The sequence below is a fragment of the Simochromis diagramma genome, unplaced genomic scaffold, assembly GCF_900408965.1.
Source record: "Simochromis diagramma unplaced genomic scaffold, fSimDia1.1 OVJJ01000430.1, whole genome shotgun sequence".
Classification (NCBI taxonomy): Eukaryota; Metazoa; Chordata; class Actinopteri; order Cichliformes; family Cichlidae; genus Simochromis; species Simochromis diagramma.
The window spans coordinates 1704313-1723125 of NW_024387258.1; the positions used below are offsets into that span (position 1 = coordinate 1704313).

The 18813-nt window shown below is 39.6% G+C and overlaps 3 protein-coding genes and 1 long non-coding RNA gene across 9 annotated transcripts in view; 2 read left to right on the top strand and 2 right to left on the bottom strand.

Moving 5' to 3' along the window:
* Positions 1-1434: 1434 nt before the first annotated feature.
* Positions 1435-8864, top strand: LOC120715301 (high choriolytic enzyme 1-like). The gene is made up of 9 exons (XM_040002219.1): positions 1435-1532; positions 1823-1826; positions 2043-2120; positions 3524-3679; positions 5193-5313; positions 5712-5890; positions 6832-6913; positions 7221-7345; positions 8734-8864. Coding segments are annotated over exons 1-9 (807 nt in total). The 5' UTR covers positions 1435-1472; the 3' UTR covers positions 8736-8864.
* Positions 8590-11944, bottom strand: fadd (Fas (tnfrsf6)-associated via death domain). Its single transcript, XM_040002220.1, has 2 exons — positions 11589-11944; positions 8590-9544 (listed from the first exon to the last, which is right to left on the bottom strand). The coding sequence occupies exons 1-2, from the start codon at positions 11884-11886 to the stop codon at positions 9282-9284; spliced, it is 561 nt and encodes a 186-aa protein (XP_039858154.1). The 5' UTR covers positions 11887-11944; the 3' UTR covers positions 8590-9281.
* On the top strand, positions 9841-17476 carry LOC120715303. The gene is made up of 3 exons (XR_005691585.1): positions 9841-9853; positions 11110-11112; positions 17085-17476. It is a non-coding gene; the product is annotated as an uncharacterized LOC120715303 (long non-coding RNA).
* Positions 13222-18813, bottom strand: part of ano1a (anoctamin 1, calcium activated chloride channel a) — a 60932-nt gene continuing 55340 nt past the window's right edge. For all 6 annotated transcript variants that reach the window (XM_040002216.1, XM_040002217.1, XM_040002218.1 and 3 more), the window contains 3 exons: positions 16609-16793; positions 16323-16428; positions 13222-14890 (listed from right to left, as the gene is read on the bottom strand). In XM_040002216.1, coding sequence (XP_039858150.1) covers positions 14654-14890; positions 16323-16428; positions 16609-16793 — 528 coding nt within the window. In that variant the 3' untranslated portion in view covers positions 13222-14653. The remainder of the gene's footprint in view (positions 14891-16322; positions 16429-16608; positions 16794-18813) is intronic.

Sequence of the window (18813 nt, forward strand, 5' to 3'; positions counted from 1 at the left end):
TTCTACTTTTAAATAGTCCAGGAACCGCAAGTAAGATAAGATTTGGTCTGATTATTCAAAAAACTTGTAAGTAGTGAGAAACATTTTAAATTCAAATCTGTATTTAACAGGAAGCCGATGAAGAGAAGCTAATATGGGAGAAATCTGCTCTCTGTACCACAAAAAGATAAATAAATACAAAGTTGAATTATGAGTGATTTCTATGTGGAAATACTTGTGTCTGCAGTACCTTCAACGGTATTACATGCATGTAAGCTGAGAAAATAGTATTTCTTTGCAGCATTTTCGTCATACACGGTCAAAAGCACTGGAAGTATTTTGTGCAGGTTTGTAGGGGTGGTGATGGCATCCTTGGTAAACCATGTTTTTCACCTGTAAGTTCAACATTCCAACTACCAGTTAAGCCTCTCACGGTGTCCACTTTTCTGCTTGTTTTTTAAATTTATTTTCTCGAATTGACTCACATTCAGCCGTTTTATACAAACAGTCACAGCACAGAATACAAACTGAGCTGACAGCTTTTGGCACGAGGAATGGGCTAGAATTAAAAAATTCTGCAGACATCAGAAGTTGAGAAAATGCTATAAGGATTTATTAAAGCTTGTCAGGTTCAATGAATATTGTTAATTGAGGTCCTTAATATTAACATTAATAAATGGTAAATGGCCTGCATTTGTATAGTGCTTTGCTAGTCCCTAAGGACCCCAAGGCACTTCACACCACATCCACCCATTCACACACTGGTGATGGCAGCTACATTGTAGCCACAGCTGCCCTGGGGCGCACTGACAGAGGCGAGGCTGCCGGACACTGGCGCCACCGGGCCCTCTGACCACCACCAGTAGGCAAACATGGGGTTAGTATCCTGCCCAAGGACGGAACCAGCGACCTTCTGATTAGTGGCTGACCTGCTCTGCCACCTGAGCTACAGCACCCCTGTAAATGCAGACTGTGGGTTATTAGACTTTTGAAGAAAATGTCTCTTCAGGAATATTAGCATGCTCCACAACGTTTTCTCAAATGTTCTTTTTTTCTAGTTAGTACAGTAACTTACATTATGAAATAAAATGAAAAACACTACATACATATATATGTGTGTGTGTGTGTGTATGATGTATATATATGTATCTGAATACTTCATGCTCTTATGACACTCGTGTACACTAAACCTGTGACAGATGCAAAGTTTCACACCAGCTGCAGTGATAACACTTTCTCTTGTGTTTGCACCTTTCGACACATCCTGTTATCTTTGGCGAGCCAGGGAACGGTATAAAACTTGACAGAAAGACACTCACTCATCAGCGTTTCAGGTAAGAACCCTGTCTTCTGTCATCACCGCAAACTCCATCGTTCACATGCAAATTTTCTGATTTCCTTGAAATTTTGCATTTTAAGTACTTTAATGTGCATGAGCTATGCTGCTTGATAACATACAATAATGTGGTCTATATCACAAATCTTTTGCAGCCATGTTGGTTTTCTGTTGGTCTCTTGTCACTCTGCTGCTACTATCCTCTTCCTGGGCTCAGGTAGAAACTTCCAGACACAACCATGCGTGTTAAATTAAATTGTGTGTAGGCCAAATTCCCCCTGATGCAAAAAAGTATTACATTTGAAATAAAAAATGCTATTAAAGAAATAATTGGTACAAAGTGTTGTGTCAGTTTTATAATGAGAGTTTTGTTAGTCGTGTTTATTTCATTATGAAATGCATATTTCAGTTGTTTTAATTTTCCGATGTCCCTTTGCTTTTCAGTTACAGTTACAAACTAATGTCTCTTTTGTCTGTTCTTTGTAATGTTGCTGTGGCTGAGTACAGGAAGGTAAGAAACAAATAATTGCTTTTTATGATATAATTCAAAAGTGACCAGTAAGGGAAGATTTATTACAGTTTTTAAAATTCTACTTTTTGTGCTATTGGATATCAATTAAAAGAAAATTAAGCAACAGTCAGTCCATTTGAAGTAAAAGCTATCCAGCTGTAACTGAGCTGGTGTTCAAAATGATCATGTCTACTGTGAATATATTATCTTATGCAGAGATTCCTAGCACTGACGAGGACATACCCAGAGAGCTCTCTGTAGGTCAGCTGCTGGAGAGAGCCAATAGAAACTACAGTAAGTTGGTTACCTGTTTTAGAACTTACTTGCACATATTTGTTGCAGCAGCATTGGTGGTACAGAAGTGGGGATGTTAGCAACGTGGATTTAATGTAGTTTGATAGTCTTTTGGCTTTTCCTGTTTAACTGGTAATTCACTCCACACTGAATTATCGGTCAAGCAAATATTAAACTGTATACTATATATAGCTATAACTTATGTTGTCATCATAATAGGCACAGGAAGACATACTCCTGAACAAGAAATTTAAGGCGCATCCAGCTACAGCTCATTTTCATACAAACAAAAACTGAACCAATAACAATGGAGAACTAGATCAAAATCTAACTCAGCTATGCCACCGAGTGCATAATCTTTCCTCATACAAAGCAAATTACAGCCACTAAACTTTCCATGCAAAATGTGTAGCTATTCTGGGAAACAACACTGACCAAAATTTGTACTTTTTATGTTACATGACTTTTAAAGGAAAAAGCTTTTTTTAGCAGCTTCAGGTCTACACATGATCCAGATCACAAGTGCTAATAACAGACAAGCAAAATGGTCAGGAAAGCGATTCCGCTCCCTGAAGACCAACATAGAGAGACTGAGGAGGAGCTTCTTCCCGCAGGCGATACGGTCTCTCAATCACACCACCACACAGTACTGACCCACACATACAGTTCTTACACACACTGGACATTCTGGACATTGTTTTCACTTCATTACTTAAATCACGCTGCTGTTATTGTGTATATGCTGCTGTTATTGTGTATATATTTATTTATATTTCTTCATACATTCTTATATAGTTCTATATTGTGTATTTTGTTGTACAGTTATTTTATTTTCAACTTTAATTTATATATTTTATCTTATTCTCCCAGTTAAATTTACCCTTCATTCTAATTTGTGTTGTACAGTTATTTCATTTTTAACCTTAATTTATATTTTATTCCTTCCTAGTTAAATTTACCCTTTTTAATTTTTCATATTTATTTCCTATCTTATTCATAGCCTTTTCCTTTTTTGTTTTCTTTAGGTCACGAGCAGTTGTCCAAGCATTTCACTACATATCGTACTGTGTATGACTGTGTACGTGACAAATAAAATTTGAATTTGAATTTGAATTTTGAATTTGAAATGGCTCTGGACTGGCTATTTTAATTACGCCCTAGACTGGGGCCACGTACAATGTTGTGATTTTTCCAGTAAAAATGCATTTTATCGGTTTTTCTTAACATTTGCATTTGAATCTGGTCTTTGTCATTTGTCATGAGATAGTTCTGCTAATATGAACTTTCATCAGTTGCTATGACTGATGTATGAATTGCATGACTGATGACGGCAGTGCCACCTATAATAAACCACTGCTATTCTGCATGTTGAAGACAAGGACATGACTCTGTTTTTCTTACAGCACCTGACACTGATGAGCCGACATTAATCGGAGGTGACATTGCTATCAAGTCTGAAGCTGACAGAAATGCTGACCCCTGCACCTCCAGAGGCTGTATGTGGGGAAAGTGGACTGATGGGAAAGTCTATGTCCCATACTACATTGCCAATCACTACTGTAAGTATTGTTTTCTTAATCATGGAACAGGCCAATACCAAGTTATGTACAGTGTTTATGCCTGGTGGACAACAATTCATCTTTACACTGACTTGTTATTATAACATTTCTATTTGTATTAAATCTAATGACTTTCAGACTCTGCCCTTTGATACCAACTAACCTTCATTTTAAGAATTAATACATGAATATACCATAAGCACTTTCCTGAATCAATAACCTGACATATGCACCAGTTAAAAGGTTGGACACACCTTCTCATTTAACGTTTTTTTCTTCATTTTTACTACAGTCTACATTGTAGATACATACTGAAGACATCAAATATATGAAGCAAGACATACGAAATTATGTAGCAAAGAAAAAGTTGATAAATAACTCTAAATATTTATTATATCTTAGATTGCTGAAAGTAGCCACCCTTTGCTTTGTTGACAGCGCTGCAAACCCTTGGCCATATCTCGATGAGCTTTATGATGTAGTCACCTGAAACGGTTTTCCCTTCACAGGTGAGCCTGTCAGGGTTCATTTGTGGAATTTCTTGCCTTCTTAATGGGGTTGGGACCATCAGATGTGTTGTGCTAAACTGCTAGAATTCATATTATGGCAAGAACCAATCAGCTAAGGAAAGAGAAACCACAGTCCATCATTACTTTAAGAACTAAGGTCAGTCAGTCTGGAAAATTGCTAAAAGACTGAATGTGTCCCCAAGTGCAGTAGCAAAAACCATCAAATGGTACGATGAAACTGGCTCACACGAGGACCACCCCAGGAAAGGAAGACCAAGAGTCATCAGCCTCAGAAATCACAAGTTAACAGCACCTCTAGTTAGAGTTAATCAACTGTTCAAAGGAGACTGCACGAATCAGGCCATTATGGTCAAATAGCTGCTAAGAAACCACGACTAAGGAAAAGCAACAAGCAGAAGAGATTTGTTTGGGTCAACAGATGGTCTCTACATGCATGGTTCCCACCGTGAAGCATGGATGAGGTGGTGTGATGGTGTGGGGGTACTTTGCTGGTGACACTGTTGGGAATTTGTTCAATATTGAAGGCACACTGAACCAGCATGGCTACCACAGCACCCTGCAGCAACATGCCATCCCATCTGGTTTGCATTTAGTTGGACCATCATTTATTTTTCAACACGACAATGACCCCAAACACACTTCCAGGCTGTGTGAGGGCTATTTGACCAAGAAGGAGAGTGATGGAGTGCTGCGTCAGATGGCCGGGCTTCCACAGTCACCTGAGCTAAACCCAATGGAGATGTTTGGGGATGAGGACCACAAAGTGAAGGCAAAAGGGTCAACAAGTGCTCAGCATCTCTGGGAACTCTTTCAAGACTGTTGGAAAATCATTTTATGTGACTACCTCTCTCATCGAGAGAATGCCAAGAGTGTGCAAAGCAGCAATCAAAGCAAAGGGTGGCTGTTTCTTGAAGAAACAGCCACCCTTTGCTTTTAGTTATTTCACATTTTTTTGTTTACTACATAATTCCATGTTTTACCAGCTTCCCGTGAGATTGCCATCATCACTCGTGGACTAGAGTCCTTCTCTTCAGTTTCCTGCATTCGTTTCAGACCCTACCAGGATGGCGATCATGAGTGGCTGAGCATCGAGTCCAGAAATGGGTAAAGCTCCGAGTCTGACCATTTTTTTTATTCTTACCACCTTCGGTGAGCCACATGCAGTTAGTAGGATTAAAAATTTACCTGGAGATTGTAAGTTTTCTATTTTAATTTTAAAGTATCACAACTCCTCCTTTCATTAGGTTATAATGAAAGAAAACCCATTCTTTAATCACTGTATTACAAAGGAAGTGATTACAAATGTTTTAGGGACCACTAATATTTTAAGCAGCCAATGAGTGACTACTGGCCAGTTTAAACAATAAGGATTCAACATAATTCATCATATGTTCAAATACATTATTGTTGTCCTATGAGGTGTGTAAAGCAGCACTTGCCTTACAGATCTACAAAAGGCTTTTGTGATTTCTAAATATTGCTGGACTTTTCTGTTTTAACAGCTGCTACTCCTATGTGGGTCGCCAGGGCGGTGGTCAAACTGTGTCTCTAAGCCGTCAGGGCTGTCTTTACCACAGCACTGTCCAGCATGAATTACTCCATGCCCTAGGCTTCAATCACGAACAGACCCGCTCTGACAGGGACAACTACATCAGGGTGTACTGGGAAAACATCCTTGATGGTCAGTCACCATCACCATTTTCTGTGCTAATTTGGATTTTGTGTTAAAGTAGTTCAAAGCATAAAGCAGTTCTAGAGAAAGAAATAGTCTAATTAAGGTTGAGATTAAGGTTTTATTGCACTGAGCTAAAGTTCAGTAAATAAAATTAACAAAAAAAACTAAAGATGATAGCATAATCTGTCAACAAAGATGAATACAACTTTAGAATAAAGCTGTTTATGAATGTGTGTGTAAACGGCCTGCATTTGTATAGCGCTTTTCTAGTCCCTAAGGACCCCAAAGCGCTTCACACTACATCCAGTCATTCACACACTGGTGATGGCAGCTACATTGTAGCCACAGCCACCTTGCGGCGCACTGACAAGGTGAGGCGAGGCTGCCGGACACTGGCGCCACCGGGCCCTCTGACCACCACCAGTAGGTAAACACGGGTTTAGTATCCTGCCCAAGGATATTTGGCATGCAGCCGGGAGGCAGCCTGGGATCGAACCAGCGACCTTCTGATTAGTGGCTGACCTGCTCTGCCACCTGAGCTACAGCCACCCCACCGTGGCTGTAGCCCACCGTAAATGGGCTAATGAGGCTCATAGTAAAAGGCACTTTGAGCATTTAGTTAAATCAGACAAGTGCTATATAGTTACTGATCAATTTACCGCTTAGAGCCTTTTAGTTATCTCCAGAGTGGGTGCAGCCCTTTCAACCATGTTTTATTACTTTAAATCTTTAGTTATTTTTTATTGTTAGTGGAGTTCATTTTTTATTGATTTGATTTACTTTTTAAGACATAATTTTAGTTTTTAGCTTAAAATTAGTTCATCACAACAACCCTAAATGGGATGCGGTTCAACGGCTGCTTTATTAAAATGATAATATAAAAATGTGCATTTGTTAGATATTTGAGTTCCCACACGTCATGCACACACATCTCCTTATTCTCACAGACATGGTGTACAATTTCTATAAGATTGATACTCTAAACCAGGGAACTCCTTATGACTACAACTCTGTCATGCAATATGAGAGGTAAGAATAAATTCATACTTTTATTTACATATGTTACTTTTATACTTGTTTTTACACATAAGTCCAAGCAAACTATGTATCAAGTTAGGAATTTGGGTGTTCCTATTATTTTCACATGAAGAAACCATCAACTGTCCCTGCAGCATACTGCTAGCAGAGCAGAGCCTGTGCACAATCATAACTTGTCTGTGCATACCGTCCTATACAAGAGTGTTGAGTAAAACCAGTGCAAATATGCTTTCAAAGATTAGAACATGATGTACTGAGGAGCTAAATCACCAGAAAAATTAACCTAACTTGTTTTCAGGTATGCCTTCTCCAAGAACAACCAACCCACTATGGTGCCCATTCCTAATAGCAATGTAATGTTGGGTGGGGCCACTCAGATGAGCAAAAATGATATCGATAGGTTGAACAGGCTCTACCAGTGCTGTAAGTATACTGCAACAACAAACACACAAAGTGATACTGTACTGCAAAGTCAGCTAACTTTAAAATGACAAACTGTGTCTGAAAAGACAAAGTCTGGAGGTCTTTAAAGCTCCTTTCTTGCATGGAAATCCCTTCCTCTTACACTTTCAGCTCTAGTTTTTGGGGGTGAACCTGGGTCTTCATTCTGTATAAGAAATATATCCCAACATTAAAGTGAAATTAAAAAAAGCTTTAGCAGACCAAGTCAGGTAGATATCATGTAAAATGAAAATAAGTCTCATGCATGGATTCTTTTGAACTGCCCTGCAGCAGGTTTGCCCCGAAAATCCTCAAAAGAGGAAAATACAGATTTCTGCAAGTGACCCAAACTAGCATCAGTTCATGTTCATATGCTAGCACCATCTGTAGCTACACAGAGAGCCACACAGAAAGGAGATCAGGGTGAACCATCCAATCAAAGGTTCGTTGTTTTTAAGCATGAAATTGTTTCTATCCCACACAATATGAGACACACCATTTAGTTATCATTATTAATTATCCTGGCATTGTTGAACTACAGTCACAAAGAAATATCCTGTCTGACCAGATATTTGCGTTAGATGGCGTTAACAGTAACACTGTGAGATCATATTCGACCAGGATTTGTCCTTCAATGTGTAAATTAAACAGATATGTAGGACTGCTTTCCATTTGTGCAATATCTCTAAAATAAAAAAACATCCGCAGAGTGAAGCTGAAAAACTAGTTCCTGCATTTATTACTTCTAGACTGGACGACTGTAATTCATTATTATCAGGATTTCCTAAAAACTCCCTGAAAAGCTGAAAAGTTGGACGCTTCTGCTTAATTTTGTGCAATATCTCTAACTTTACAAACATTCCTTTGCAGATTCGATTTAAAATCCTACTTGCATAATCGGGGCCCATCCTATCTTAAAGACTTCATAGTACTGTAATCAGAAAAGAGTGAGAAAAGACTGCGGGCTTACTTTTGGTTCCTAGGATATTTAAAAGTAGAATGGGAGGCAGAGCCTCTCCTCTGTGGAAACGGCTCCCAGGTTGGATTTGGGAGACAGACACCCTCTGGTTTCTTTAGACTAGGCTTAAAACTTTCTTTTTTGCTGAAGCATATAGTTAGGGCGTCGTTTCTTCTTTCTCATTTCACTCTCTATTTAATTATTATTCGTTCCTTTTAAACGCTGGCTCTCATGCCTTTTGTTTTGTGTGCTTCTGCTTTTCTCTTTCCCCTCACTCCCAACAGGTAAGTCCCCGAGCCTTCTTCCTGCTAAAGGCAATATTTCCTTCCCACTGTGTCACAGTTATCATCTGTCAGTCCCATTTTGGTTCTTACAGAAAGGTTCCCTTAATGAGATCCATTTTTGTCTGCAGAAACTGCACCCTGGGCAGATGACCTGCCACCTTGATGACATCAAAGCCTACGAGGGAAAAGAGTTGGATTCGGGGTATATTTTGGGTTAGACAAGCAAAAGCATTGAAATACAAAGCTGTCTGCTGACAAAGAATAAAAAGAACAACAACACAAATCTCATTTTACTTTCCAAAATCAGCTTCTTTTCCTAATTATTTCCCTTTTCGTCTAAATTCTGAATCAAGAGCAAAATCTTGGATGAATAGTGTGACATAAAAAATATCTTTCATAATTTTGGAACGCTTGATGAGAAGATCCTGTACCTCAATACAGTTGAACACTTTTATATATGAGCCATATTAACAAATATCACGAGCAATTTTGTCACCTTGAAAGACTGAGAGCAACATTGCTTTCACAAAGCAGGAGACCCAAACAGCAAACTAATAATAACGATAACAGGACATAGAGATACAATCAATCACTCAAATTACTTTCAGACTTTTAACCTTTTTGTTTGCCATTTCCTTGAGCAACAATTTTCAATTTAAGAGTGTATTCTAGGTTGCTAGAGTCTTTCCTCTACTTTATCAGCAGTCATATTCAACTGGCAAGCTCTCAAAGCATCTATCAGCATCTTTGTTTGGGCTTCAGCTCCTTGACTCTTCCTCCACTCCTTGAGCAGCTCCACTGCCGTCTCCTCGAGATCTGTTGGACGCCTGTTAGAGATGGACTCCAGCTTGGTTTCACTCAAACCTAATTTGCGGCCTAGTTTTCGCCAACTCTTTCCAAGATTTTCGGCAATTACCTCTGTGGCAATATTCAGTTTTGCTGCAAAGGAGAAAAACATATTAACAGGTTAAATATAGAACATTTTTCTGATATGGGTAAAGATTCAACTTTAAGATACTTTCTGGAAACCAGGGCAGCCATCTAAACACCCTACCAGGAAACAATGAAACGTGGCCCCAAACAGGGACAACTAGAAACAAGCCTATCTAAAACTCCCTGTGTAAAGACCTACTTATAATTCCACTTATCTAGTCAATGACTGTTGCAGACGGCATAAGTCTGCAGACAATACAATACATTCTTGATGTATTTATGGTTATACATACAACAGTGCAAATCTGCTTTGTTGTATGTAGAGATAAAACCCTACCTCACAACCCTCTAAGAGAAAGCACGTGACGACAGTGGGAAGGAAAAACTCCCCCCAGCAGGTTTTTAACCCTCTCCAGGCAGACGTTGCAGATTTGCAACCGTTAAGAACTAACAACCTGATCACCCCACAGACATATTTTATGAGTTTCTTTACTCAGAAGTACCACTGCAGGACTTGGTTGTGCATTAGCAACAAAAAACTTAATTTGGGCCTGAGAGGGTTAAAACTCTGGCTCTCTCCCATGAGCATCTTTTAAGCTGTGTGTCTGTGCTCTCTTCTCTCTCCACTCACCCCCAACTGTTCATGGCAGATGGCCCCGCCCCTCCCTGAGCCTGGTTCTGCTCCAGATTTTTTCCTTCCCACTGTCGTTACATGCTTTCGCTTAGAGGGTCGTGAGGTAGGGTTTTCTTTCTCTCTACAACCTGGGGTAGTAGTGTCATAAACGTCTTTAGCACAAGTGCATCCTTACCAATTTCATAAAAATTAAGAGGGCATGTGGCAGACAGGTGCTGCTAATCAAATGTGATTAATTGATTATCAGCAGATGTGACAAACGCTGTAAAACCAAAACTTCTTTGATCATTTATGTGTGTCCTAGCCCAAAATCACAGACACCATAACCCACTCTACAGGCCTGAAAAATGTTACATTTCAAGTCAGTGTAGTTAGAAAAACACTGAAAAAGTCAAAGTCCAGACCTCGACCTAACTAACTAACACTGTGGTGTGACGTTAGGACAGCTAAGAGTAAATTAATGCCTCCACAACCTTTGTTAAGAAGAGTGGGGAAGACTTCCTCTACAATTATGTGAAACACTGAAAGTCAAACAGAAAACCATTCGTTCACGTTATTGCTGCTGAACATGGTTCCACAAGTCCCTGAATCGTGAGGTGCACTTAGTCTGCAGAGTCTTGTGATAAACATTGTCCTGGTACATCCAGGGCCTTTTTTACTAATAAGAACACAAGATTTTGGCACGTCTTAATTAAAAAATGAAATATTAATTACACCATAAACGTAGTTAAATACGTCAAAAAGCTAAAGTTACTGTACATTACAACAATTTCTTGATTTTGAGGTCAGCTGGAAACTATTGTGGCATTTGGGTGATTTTATACTGAACGACACAAAAACAGTGTCTCAGGCTTCTGAATACATTTTTGGTCGAAAGATTTCAGGATTGAGAACTTTTCATTTTCTCTTTTTTTCTCTTTGCAATCGGTGGCAGGAGTAAGTGTGTGACTGCTAAACAAAGCAGCTTTCATACTGCACTGTGACAGCATCCTTTCTCGTCAGCAGTTTACCCTCCAATGACCAGACGACTTCACAGATGTGGTCAGCTGTGTTAAGCATGGGTGGAAGCTCAGACAGTATAAATGGCTAACTCTGCCCAGTCACAGGAACCCAGTGCATCCTTTGGCACTCTTTGTATAAAACTCAAATGAAGCTTGTGAGACGACATGTTTTATTGCCTAAAAAGAATATTTGAATGTTTGGCACTAAATGAGAAAGGCCGTGTTTCTCGAGTCTGCGGTTGATACAATCAAACATGCTGGTGTCTAAAGTGAAAGTCACTCGTTTTCTGTATAAATCAGCGTCCATACTTTGGAGCACGATGCTCTGCAGACGTGCATTATTATTACTGTTATTATCGTTGCTCTTGTCTCCCCACACTGTGACTGTGCTCACACGAACACGTTCATGTCGTACCTTTCTCCTCCTCACTCAGGCCATCGTCAGCTTCAGGCTGAATACTGAAGTTGTCTATCTTGTCCGAGAGATCTTGTCGCTTAATTTCTCTGAGAAGCTTTGAAAGAAAGGCCGTGTTATCTTCTGACAGTTTGCCTCTTTCCCTGAAAAGCTGAAACAGTTCCCGACCGCTGCCGATCTTTTCCAGATTTCTTTTCCCGATCTCTTGTAGAACCAGGAACTTCATTTCATTCAGCTGATCAGCAGACATGGCGTTAGAGATCTCCAACAAAACGCTGTTAAACTGTAAGGCGCTCATGTCGACAGGATCGAGCACAAACACAGCACAGCCTCTGGGCGGTTGACTTTCACTTTCATTTCGGTGAGTTACGTCTATCCGGCGTGTCTGTTGTTAAACTTCCGTTTACCAATAACCAATGGAAACGCGGCACACGTACAACACCGAGGAGTGTGTTTGCGGGGATGGGGAAGGTTTGCAGTAAGCATGCCGTCTGCTGAGCGGTGTTACGGTTATGCTAGATCCGAGGGCGCACGGGAGCTGGTCCGCTGATCCGCTGATCCCAGCGGCTCAGACCGCCAAAGACTTTTCTTTGAATTAAAGTAAACAGTTGTGATAGAATCACGTGTTGTTACAATTATTATTTAATAATGCGATGGTAACGTTGTGCTGTGGCAGACAGTGCTCCCAAGATTGACCCCAAAAGGCATATTTTAGCTACTTCACCCATATGTAAAGTAAGCGCACACAGTGTAGCATGTAAACAGAATTTTAAGTTGGAAAATAAAATAATATACTAGTAGTTAGTCAATATTCATGGGTTTAACTAAAGAAGTTGGAACAAACTGTGTTTTGTAAAAGGCTGCTATAGTAACAAAGTACCTACAGATACAATTCAGTTGTCTGTTATACACACACACACAAATATATGTCACAAAGGTATTAAACGTACCTTTATTAGTGATACACATCAGTTAATATCAACTCAAAAATCTCACTAAAAACAAATAAAACTATTATCTAACACAAACTGTCTCTGCTGACTCGTGCAGTCACAACTTGAGCAAATAATACAAACTCCAAATGTATAAAAGGCCCCAAAGTTCATAGAATAGTTTTACTGGTGTTTATAAGTTTATATAAGTTCATTTAATATTCAGTCTTCTGTCTGTCTGGGCCAGCCCACCTTCTAGTGACATCATCCGGTTAGTAAGGTGGGCAGTGTAATGTCGGATGGGCAGTGTTGGTCCGGAGGGGGTGCACTGATTCCTGGGGCATGTTAGGTGTGCGTAAATGACAAGTAAGTAGTGACCTGTGTTATATTCTGCCTTTGTTCGTGTCAGTACTGTAGTATGTTACCATTTAGGAGCTAATGTGGTCCATATTGGAGCGGTAGGCCACGCATGCAACGCGTGAGTTCACCCTCATTTCATATGCTAATTTATGTTGTTAGCTTACCCCGGTTTAGCTTTGTTGACGCATGCACGGCCGCTCGTATGTCCATAATGTCGTTCCTGTGTTATCAGACCTTCTCTGTATGTTGTATGTGATGCTTGTGATTGTTTACTTTGAAGTCTACCCTGACTCCACTCCAACTGTGCAAAAGATGTGAAATTACTCAACGCATAAAACAACTTGAGGACATTCACCTTTTATTTTGCAGTAAATATAAATAATAAACAGACAAGTTATCAAAGACAGCCATGAATGTGCACTGACACACATTAGTTTAAATACTAGGATGTTACATTTGTTGTTTCATTACTGTTGAAAACAGGAGAATACGATCTCATCAGGGCAATCCAAAGAGGGTGTTCATGTACGACATCAGGTTTTACAAAGTTATAAAAGGCTGTGATGGAAAGAAATTAAGCTAACAAAGGCACTACTACCCCGTACATGTACTCTATTAATGACTATGACTACTAACCAACTAAGCCAGAGATTACTAATGGGAAAATTATTTGGTAAATTAAAATGTGCAGTTTTTGTCACAGCTCAGAGAGAAGATACACCGCGTTAGTGATAAGAATAGTTATAGTTTCTTGTTTACAAAACTATGAATTCAAATTGGGACAACAATAATACATTTTTAGAAAGTTGCTAAAGTTAGTAGATCCCTGGTCACCTACGGATTCATGAAACTAATTCATTGAATAAATATAAAAGACAACGTTATTCATGCTTTGTGCTTAAAAAGCTGGAATTGCAGCTTTAAAAATTGTTGCAAGGTAATGTTTTTAAATACAAATATATGAAAAATGGTGAATGATCATTGTCGACAGAAAGATGATCATCTCATGCTGGAAATCTGTTGAGGAGTTGAGTGATTTAAGGCAGACAACTTCGTAACGCTTTGACCGGGTTCAAACCTGTTCCTGTGGTGACTTTATGTGATACACTGGTCCTACTTTTCAGAGACATCAACAACTTAAAAAAATGCAAAGTTCTTGTCTCGTTGACACTCCACATTTTAAAAACACAATAACACGCACACCGCAAACACTTACTACTATATTTCATTTCATTTCCCTTATTAGCACACAAACTCTACACTAGTAATTAAGAAAATGCACCAGGACATTTACTTACTCATAGTTGATAGCTAGCTATGCAAAATAATAGCTTGAATTGCAAAGTGTGAGCGGCTGTAGTGGGAAATGCTTTTCTTTGGCAAAATCTTCAAATAAATAAAATGGCACCTGAAATGCTGTAAATTGTTTTAGAGTTTAAATCACTTCTTCTGGGCTCTGTAAAGCCGACAGGTTCCATTTGCCGAATAGAGAATGGGTTAAAGAGAGAGGCGGAAGGCTGAATGGCTTTTTCTTTCCTTGTTTACATCCAATAAAGAAGAAGTTGGTAAAATAAGTTGAGGATTTATGGTTAGTGGTCTAAGATGGAAAATGTCACATGCAAGTGCAGCAAAACTTTTGCTGATATTACAAAACTGACTGTTAATGTGGACTTTACACAGTTAGCTCGTACCTCAACCAGACCGCTCTAACAGCTCAGTAAGAATTTGTTTTGCTTATTGCCATTTGTGATTCTTTTCCCACCAACCAACAGGTTAGGAGCAGTTTGCCTGTGAAACAGGGCGTGAGCGTGGCTGTGGTGGCCTCTGATTAGCTGACAGAGGAACTGTGCAGTTGTCTTGGTTGTCTCTTGCTGCCAACCTTTTCCCCTGCTCCTCTTTCATAAAGAGCTCCACCATTAGGATCTTCTCCTTGTGGATCTGGAGGCTGATGTCCTTAGGAATGTCTGGGATAAGCCAGTCCACAAAGTCACTCATAAGCATCACCACATTCTGCAAAGGGCAGAGTGAACAGAGAACACAGATCATTATAAAAAAATTCTCATTAGTGATTGAACCTTTCTTCTTCTTCTCTTACATTAAGAATAAAATGTGCAATAAATAAACCATTAATCCAAGTCAGCTGCAACAGAAGTAGCAAAGAGTGCTAAATCAACTAATAGTTATATCATTTACCTCCTTTTAGATAGGGGAGGAAGACAGCATATGAGAGGAGCTCTACAGAAATCTCAAATCTACAGAAGCATAAGTAAAGTTCAACAAGTTCAGAGAAGATCGCTGAAAATGGCAGGAACATAATAATTCATATGGCTCTGTGTAGACTCAACATTAGTTTTAACCTCCTAGGACCTGCTTCCACAAATGTGGACATCACATTTTGGGTTATTTAGACCAAAATACTTAATTTTGCTCTACAGGGGCCTGATATCCACTTACGAGGACATTATGCTGCTACAGTTCTATCAAAATTTAAATGAATATCCTCATATGTGGCTCTCATTTTTCTTAGAAACAAAAATCAGGTAAAAAAAAAACAAAAATCAGGTAATTCTTTCTTTTTACATTCATCGGGTCCCAATCAGCCCAAATATCAAAGAGAAATTAAAAATGCTGCTGTGGAAGAGTTCGGGTTTTAGGAGGTTAAAGGAATAAATGGACTGGTTCTTATCCAGTCCTTTAAGTCTGACGTCATCAGACGTTTCCGGGTCCAAATATTCGCTTCAGGTCCCAAAGTCAAACGACTACTGCAGCATCACTGAGTTAAAAACTGTAAATTCTTTCATCTTTAATAAAATGATCAGTGTCGCTGCTCTACCAGGTGTAACTATGAAGTTTAACATGCAGGCATCCATGAAAACAGGTTAAAAACGCCTTAATAAATGCAGAGTGGTTCGGACCTGCAAGCAGGTTCATCACCTAATAAGACCTGATATAGTGCTTTTCTACACTACTGAGGACTCAACGTGCTTTATACAACATGTCTCATTCCCCCATTCACATGTACTCATATAGGTTTGCATGCACCCTTTTCTATGCTTAATGGCTTTCTATCTAACATTCACACATTTCAGACTGATGGACACGTTGGAGAGGAACTTGTCTGATCCATGTCTTGGCATGCAGACTGGAGCAGCCAGGGATTGACCTTCTGATTAGCAGATAATATGCTCTAACTCCTGAATTACAGCTACCTCAATAAGTCAACTGTAGAACTTGACTTCCTGTTTTTATACTAATGTTTTATGACTGAAGAGTACTCTGGACTTAAGGCTGTGAAACAGCAGGTTAGGAAAATGAGTACCTTCAAATGAGATGTCACAGGCTATGTTCAGACGATTTCTATCAACGACTTATTTCATGAAATAAACTAAATCATAAATGGTTTGTTTGCTTTGTGCGATCTTATCTGTGCATTGTTCCGAACCTGAAAAACAATAACGAAGGCGAGACGAGCTGCTAGAATGGCCCAGAATTCCTTGGAAAGTTCATATTTCGTACTGGACCAGGGAGGATCTCTGTAGTCCTTGTATCTAGCAGTAAAAAACACAAAAGCTTTTTTACATAAAGTTTATTCAAACTGTTGTTGTGCTTTTATAATAGATAAATGAGAAATTTGAATATGTTTGGATATATTGAATCTTCATTATATGAATATCGTCTGATGACCTCAGCAGCCTCAGTTTCCAGACCCTAGGAAAGCAAATGCTTACCTGCATACTGATACCTTGTAGCCCAGGTGCATTGGCTGCAGAGGTTCTGTGCCTGGATCGAAGTCAGTGACATTGAAGTATGACAGAGTGTGGTTGACAAAGCCATGCAAGGTGCCGTCAGGACTGTACATGTATTGGTAGACAAGCCGAGGGATGAAGTCAGAGGTGAAAGCGATGACAAAGGCCTGGAAGACAAAAAGTTCAATTCAATTTCTTTATATAGCACCAACTCAAAACAACAACAATCATATGAACCCTTATAAGAAAACATTTTGGTGACAGTGGGAAGTAAGAACTTTCTTTTAACAAAAAAAAAAAAAAAACAAGCTCAGGCAGGAGTAGCCATGACCGGTCGGGGTGAGGGGAGGAAGACAAGACAAAGACATGCTGTAGAAGAGAGCCAGAGATTAATAATAACTAATAATTGAAAGCAGAAAGGTGTATAAACACAGAGTGAGTGAGAAAGGTGACTGTAGAACAGTGGTTCTTAACCTTGTTGGAGGTACCGAACCCCATCAGTTTCATATGCGCATTCACTGAACCCCTCTTTGGTGAAAAATAAAATGTGATTTTTTTTTTCAAATTCAAGACAGATATGTTTTTTTATTGGTGCACAAAATGAGCCATGCATGTCACGGTGAAGGCTCTGCCGAACCTCTGAGACCGACTCACCGAACCCCTAGGATTCGATTGAACCCAGGTTAAGAACCACTGCTCTAGAAGAAACACCCAGTGCATCATGGGAATCTCTCAGCAGCCTAGACCCACTGCAGAGTAACTAAGGGAGGATTCAGGGTCACCTGGTCCAGCCCTAACTATATGCTTTAGCAAAAAGGAAAGTTTGAAGCCTAATCTTGAAAGTAGAGATAGTGTCTGTCTCCTGAATCCAAACTGGAAGCTGGTTCCACAGAAGAGGGGCCTGAAAACTGAAGGCTCTGCCTCCCATTCTACTTTTAAATACTCTAGGAACAACAAGTAGGATTTTAAATTTGATTCTGGACTTAATAGGGAGCCAATGAAGAGAAGTCAACATAGGAGAAATATACTCTCGCTTTCTAGGTCCTGCCAGTACTCTGGCTGTAACATTTTAAATTAACTGGCAACAAACCACTGCAGCACAGTACCTGTAATACCTGCAGCATGTTCTAATCGCTCTAATAGGATATTATGGTCGACAGTATCGAACACTGCACTGAGGTCTAGCAGGACAAGCACAGAGATGAGTCCACTGTCAGAGGCCATAAGAAGATCATTTGTAACCTTCACTAAAGCTGTTTCTGTGCTGTGATGAGCTCTGAAACCTGACTGAAACTCTTCAAATAAGCCTCTGCAGATGATCTGTTAGCTGTTTGACAACTACTCTTTCAAGGATGTTTGATATAAAGGAAGGTTGGAGATTGGCCTATAATTAGCTAAGACTGCTGGGTCTAGAGATGCTTTTTGAGTAAAGGTTTAACTACAGCCAGCTTGAAGGCCTGTGGTACATAGCTGATTATTAGAGATAGGTTGATCATATTTAAGATCGAAGAATTAATTAATGGCAGGACTTCTTTGAGCAGTTTTGTAGGAATGGGGTCTAAAAGACACGTTGATGGTTTGGAGGAAGTAATTATTGAAGTTAAGTCAGAAAGATCAATTGGAGAAAAAGAGTCTAACTTAACATCAATGGTACTAAGAGTAGCTGTAGATAATATTACATCTGTGGGATGATTACTGGTAATTTTTTCTCTAATGATAAAAATTTTATTTGTGAAGAAGTTCATGAAGTCATTACTAGTTAACGTTAAAGGGATGGTTGGCTCAACAGAGCTCTGACTGTTTGTCAGCCTGGCTATGTGGTGTAATTGCATTGTACAGTAGATGTTAATGCAGCCGGTCAGTGTAGTTAGGCTGATGGCAGCTAGAGGGCGAGACCGGTGTGTTTCTGTATAGAATGTTATGTTATGTGGGGCAGAGCAAGAACAAGAAAATAAAGTGTGGTTATGAATCGTACAGTGGACCCGCGTATAATTGAATAACACGACATGGTGTCAGAAGTCCTGTACTGATCCATATAACCTCGACTGAACGAACCCGTGTCTGGCAGAGCTCGCGGAAAAACGAGGGGAGAATATGGCGGATGAGACTGCACAGAGAGCACCGGCGGGGCCGAGCGCGACATTCAGCATCCAGCCACCGGAATCCTTCGACTTTTCAAAACCGCAG

Bases quoted from the DNA above. Each gene is read 5' to 3' on its own strand.
- LOC120715301 (XM_040002219.1), top strand. From the start codon at position 1,473: ATGTTGGTTTTCTGTTGGTCTCTTGTCACTCTGCTGCTACTATCCTCT. The intron at 2,121-3,523 runs GTAAGTTGGTTA...TTTTTCTTACAG, and splicing joins GAGAGCCAATAGAAACTACA to CACCTGACACTGATGAGCCG. The intron at 6,914-7,220 runs GTAAGAATAAAT...ACTTGTTTTCAG, and splicing joins TCTGTCATGCAATATGAGAG to GTATGCCTTCTCCAAGAACA.
- fadd (XM_040002220.1), bottom strand. From the start codon at position 11,886: ATGAGCGCCTTACAGTTTAACAGCGTTTTGTTGGAGATCTCTAACGCC. The intron at 9,545-11,588 runs GTACGACATGAA...TCTCCTTTGCAG, and splicing joins CCTGAGTGAGGAGGAGAAAG to CAAAACTGAATATTGCCACA.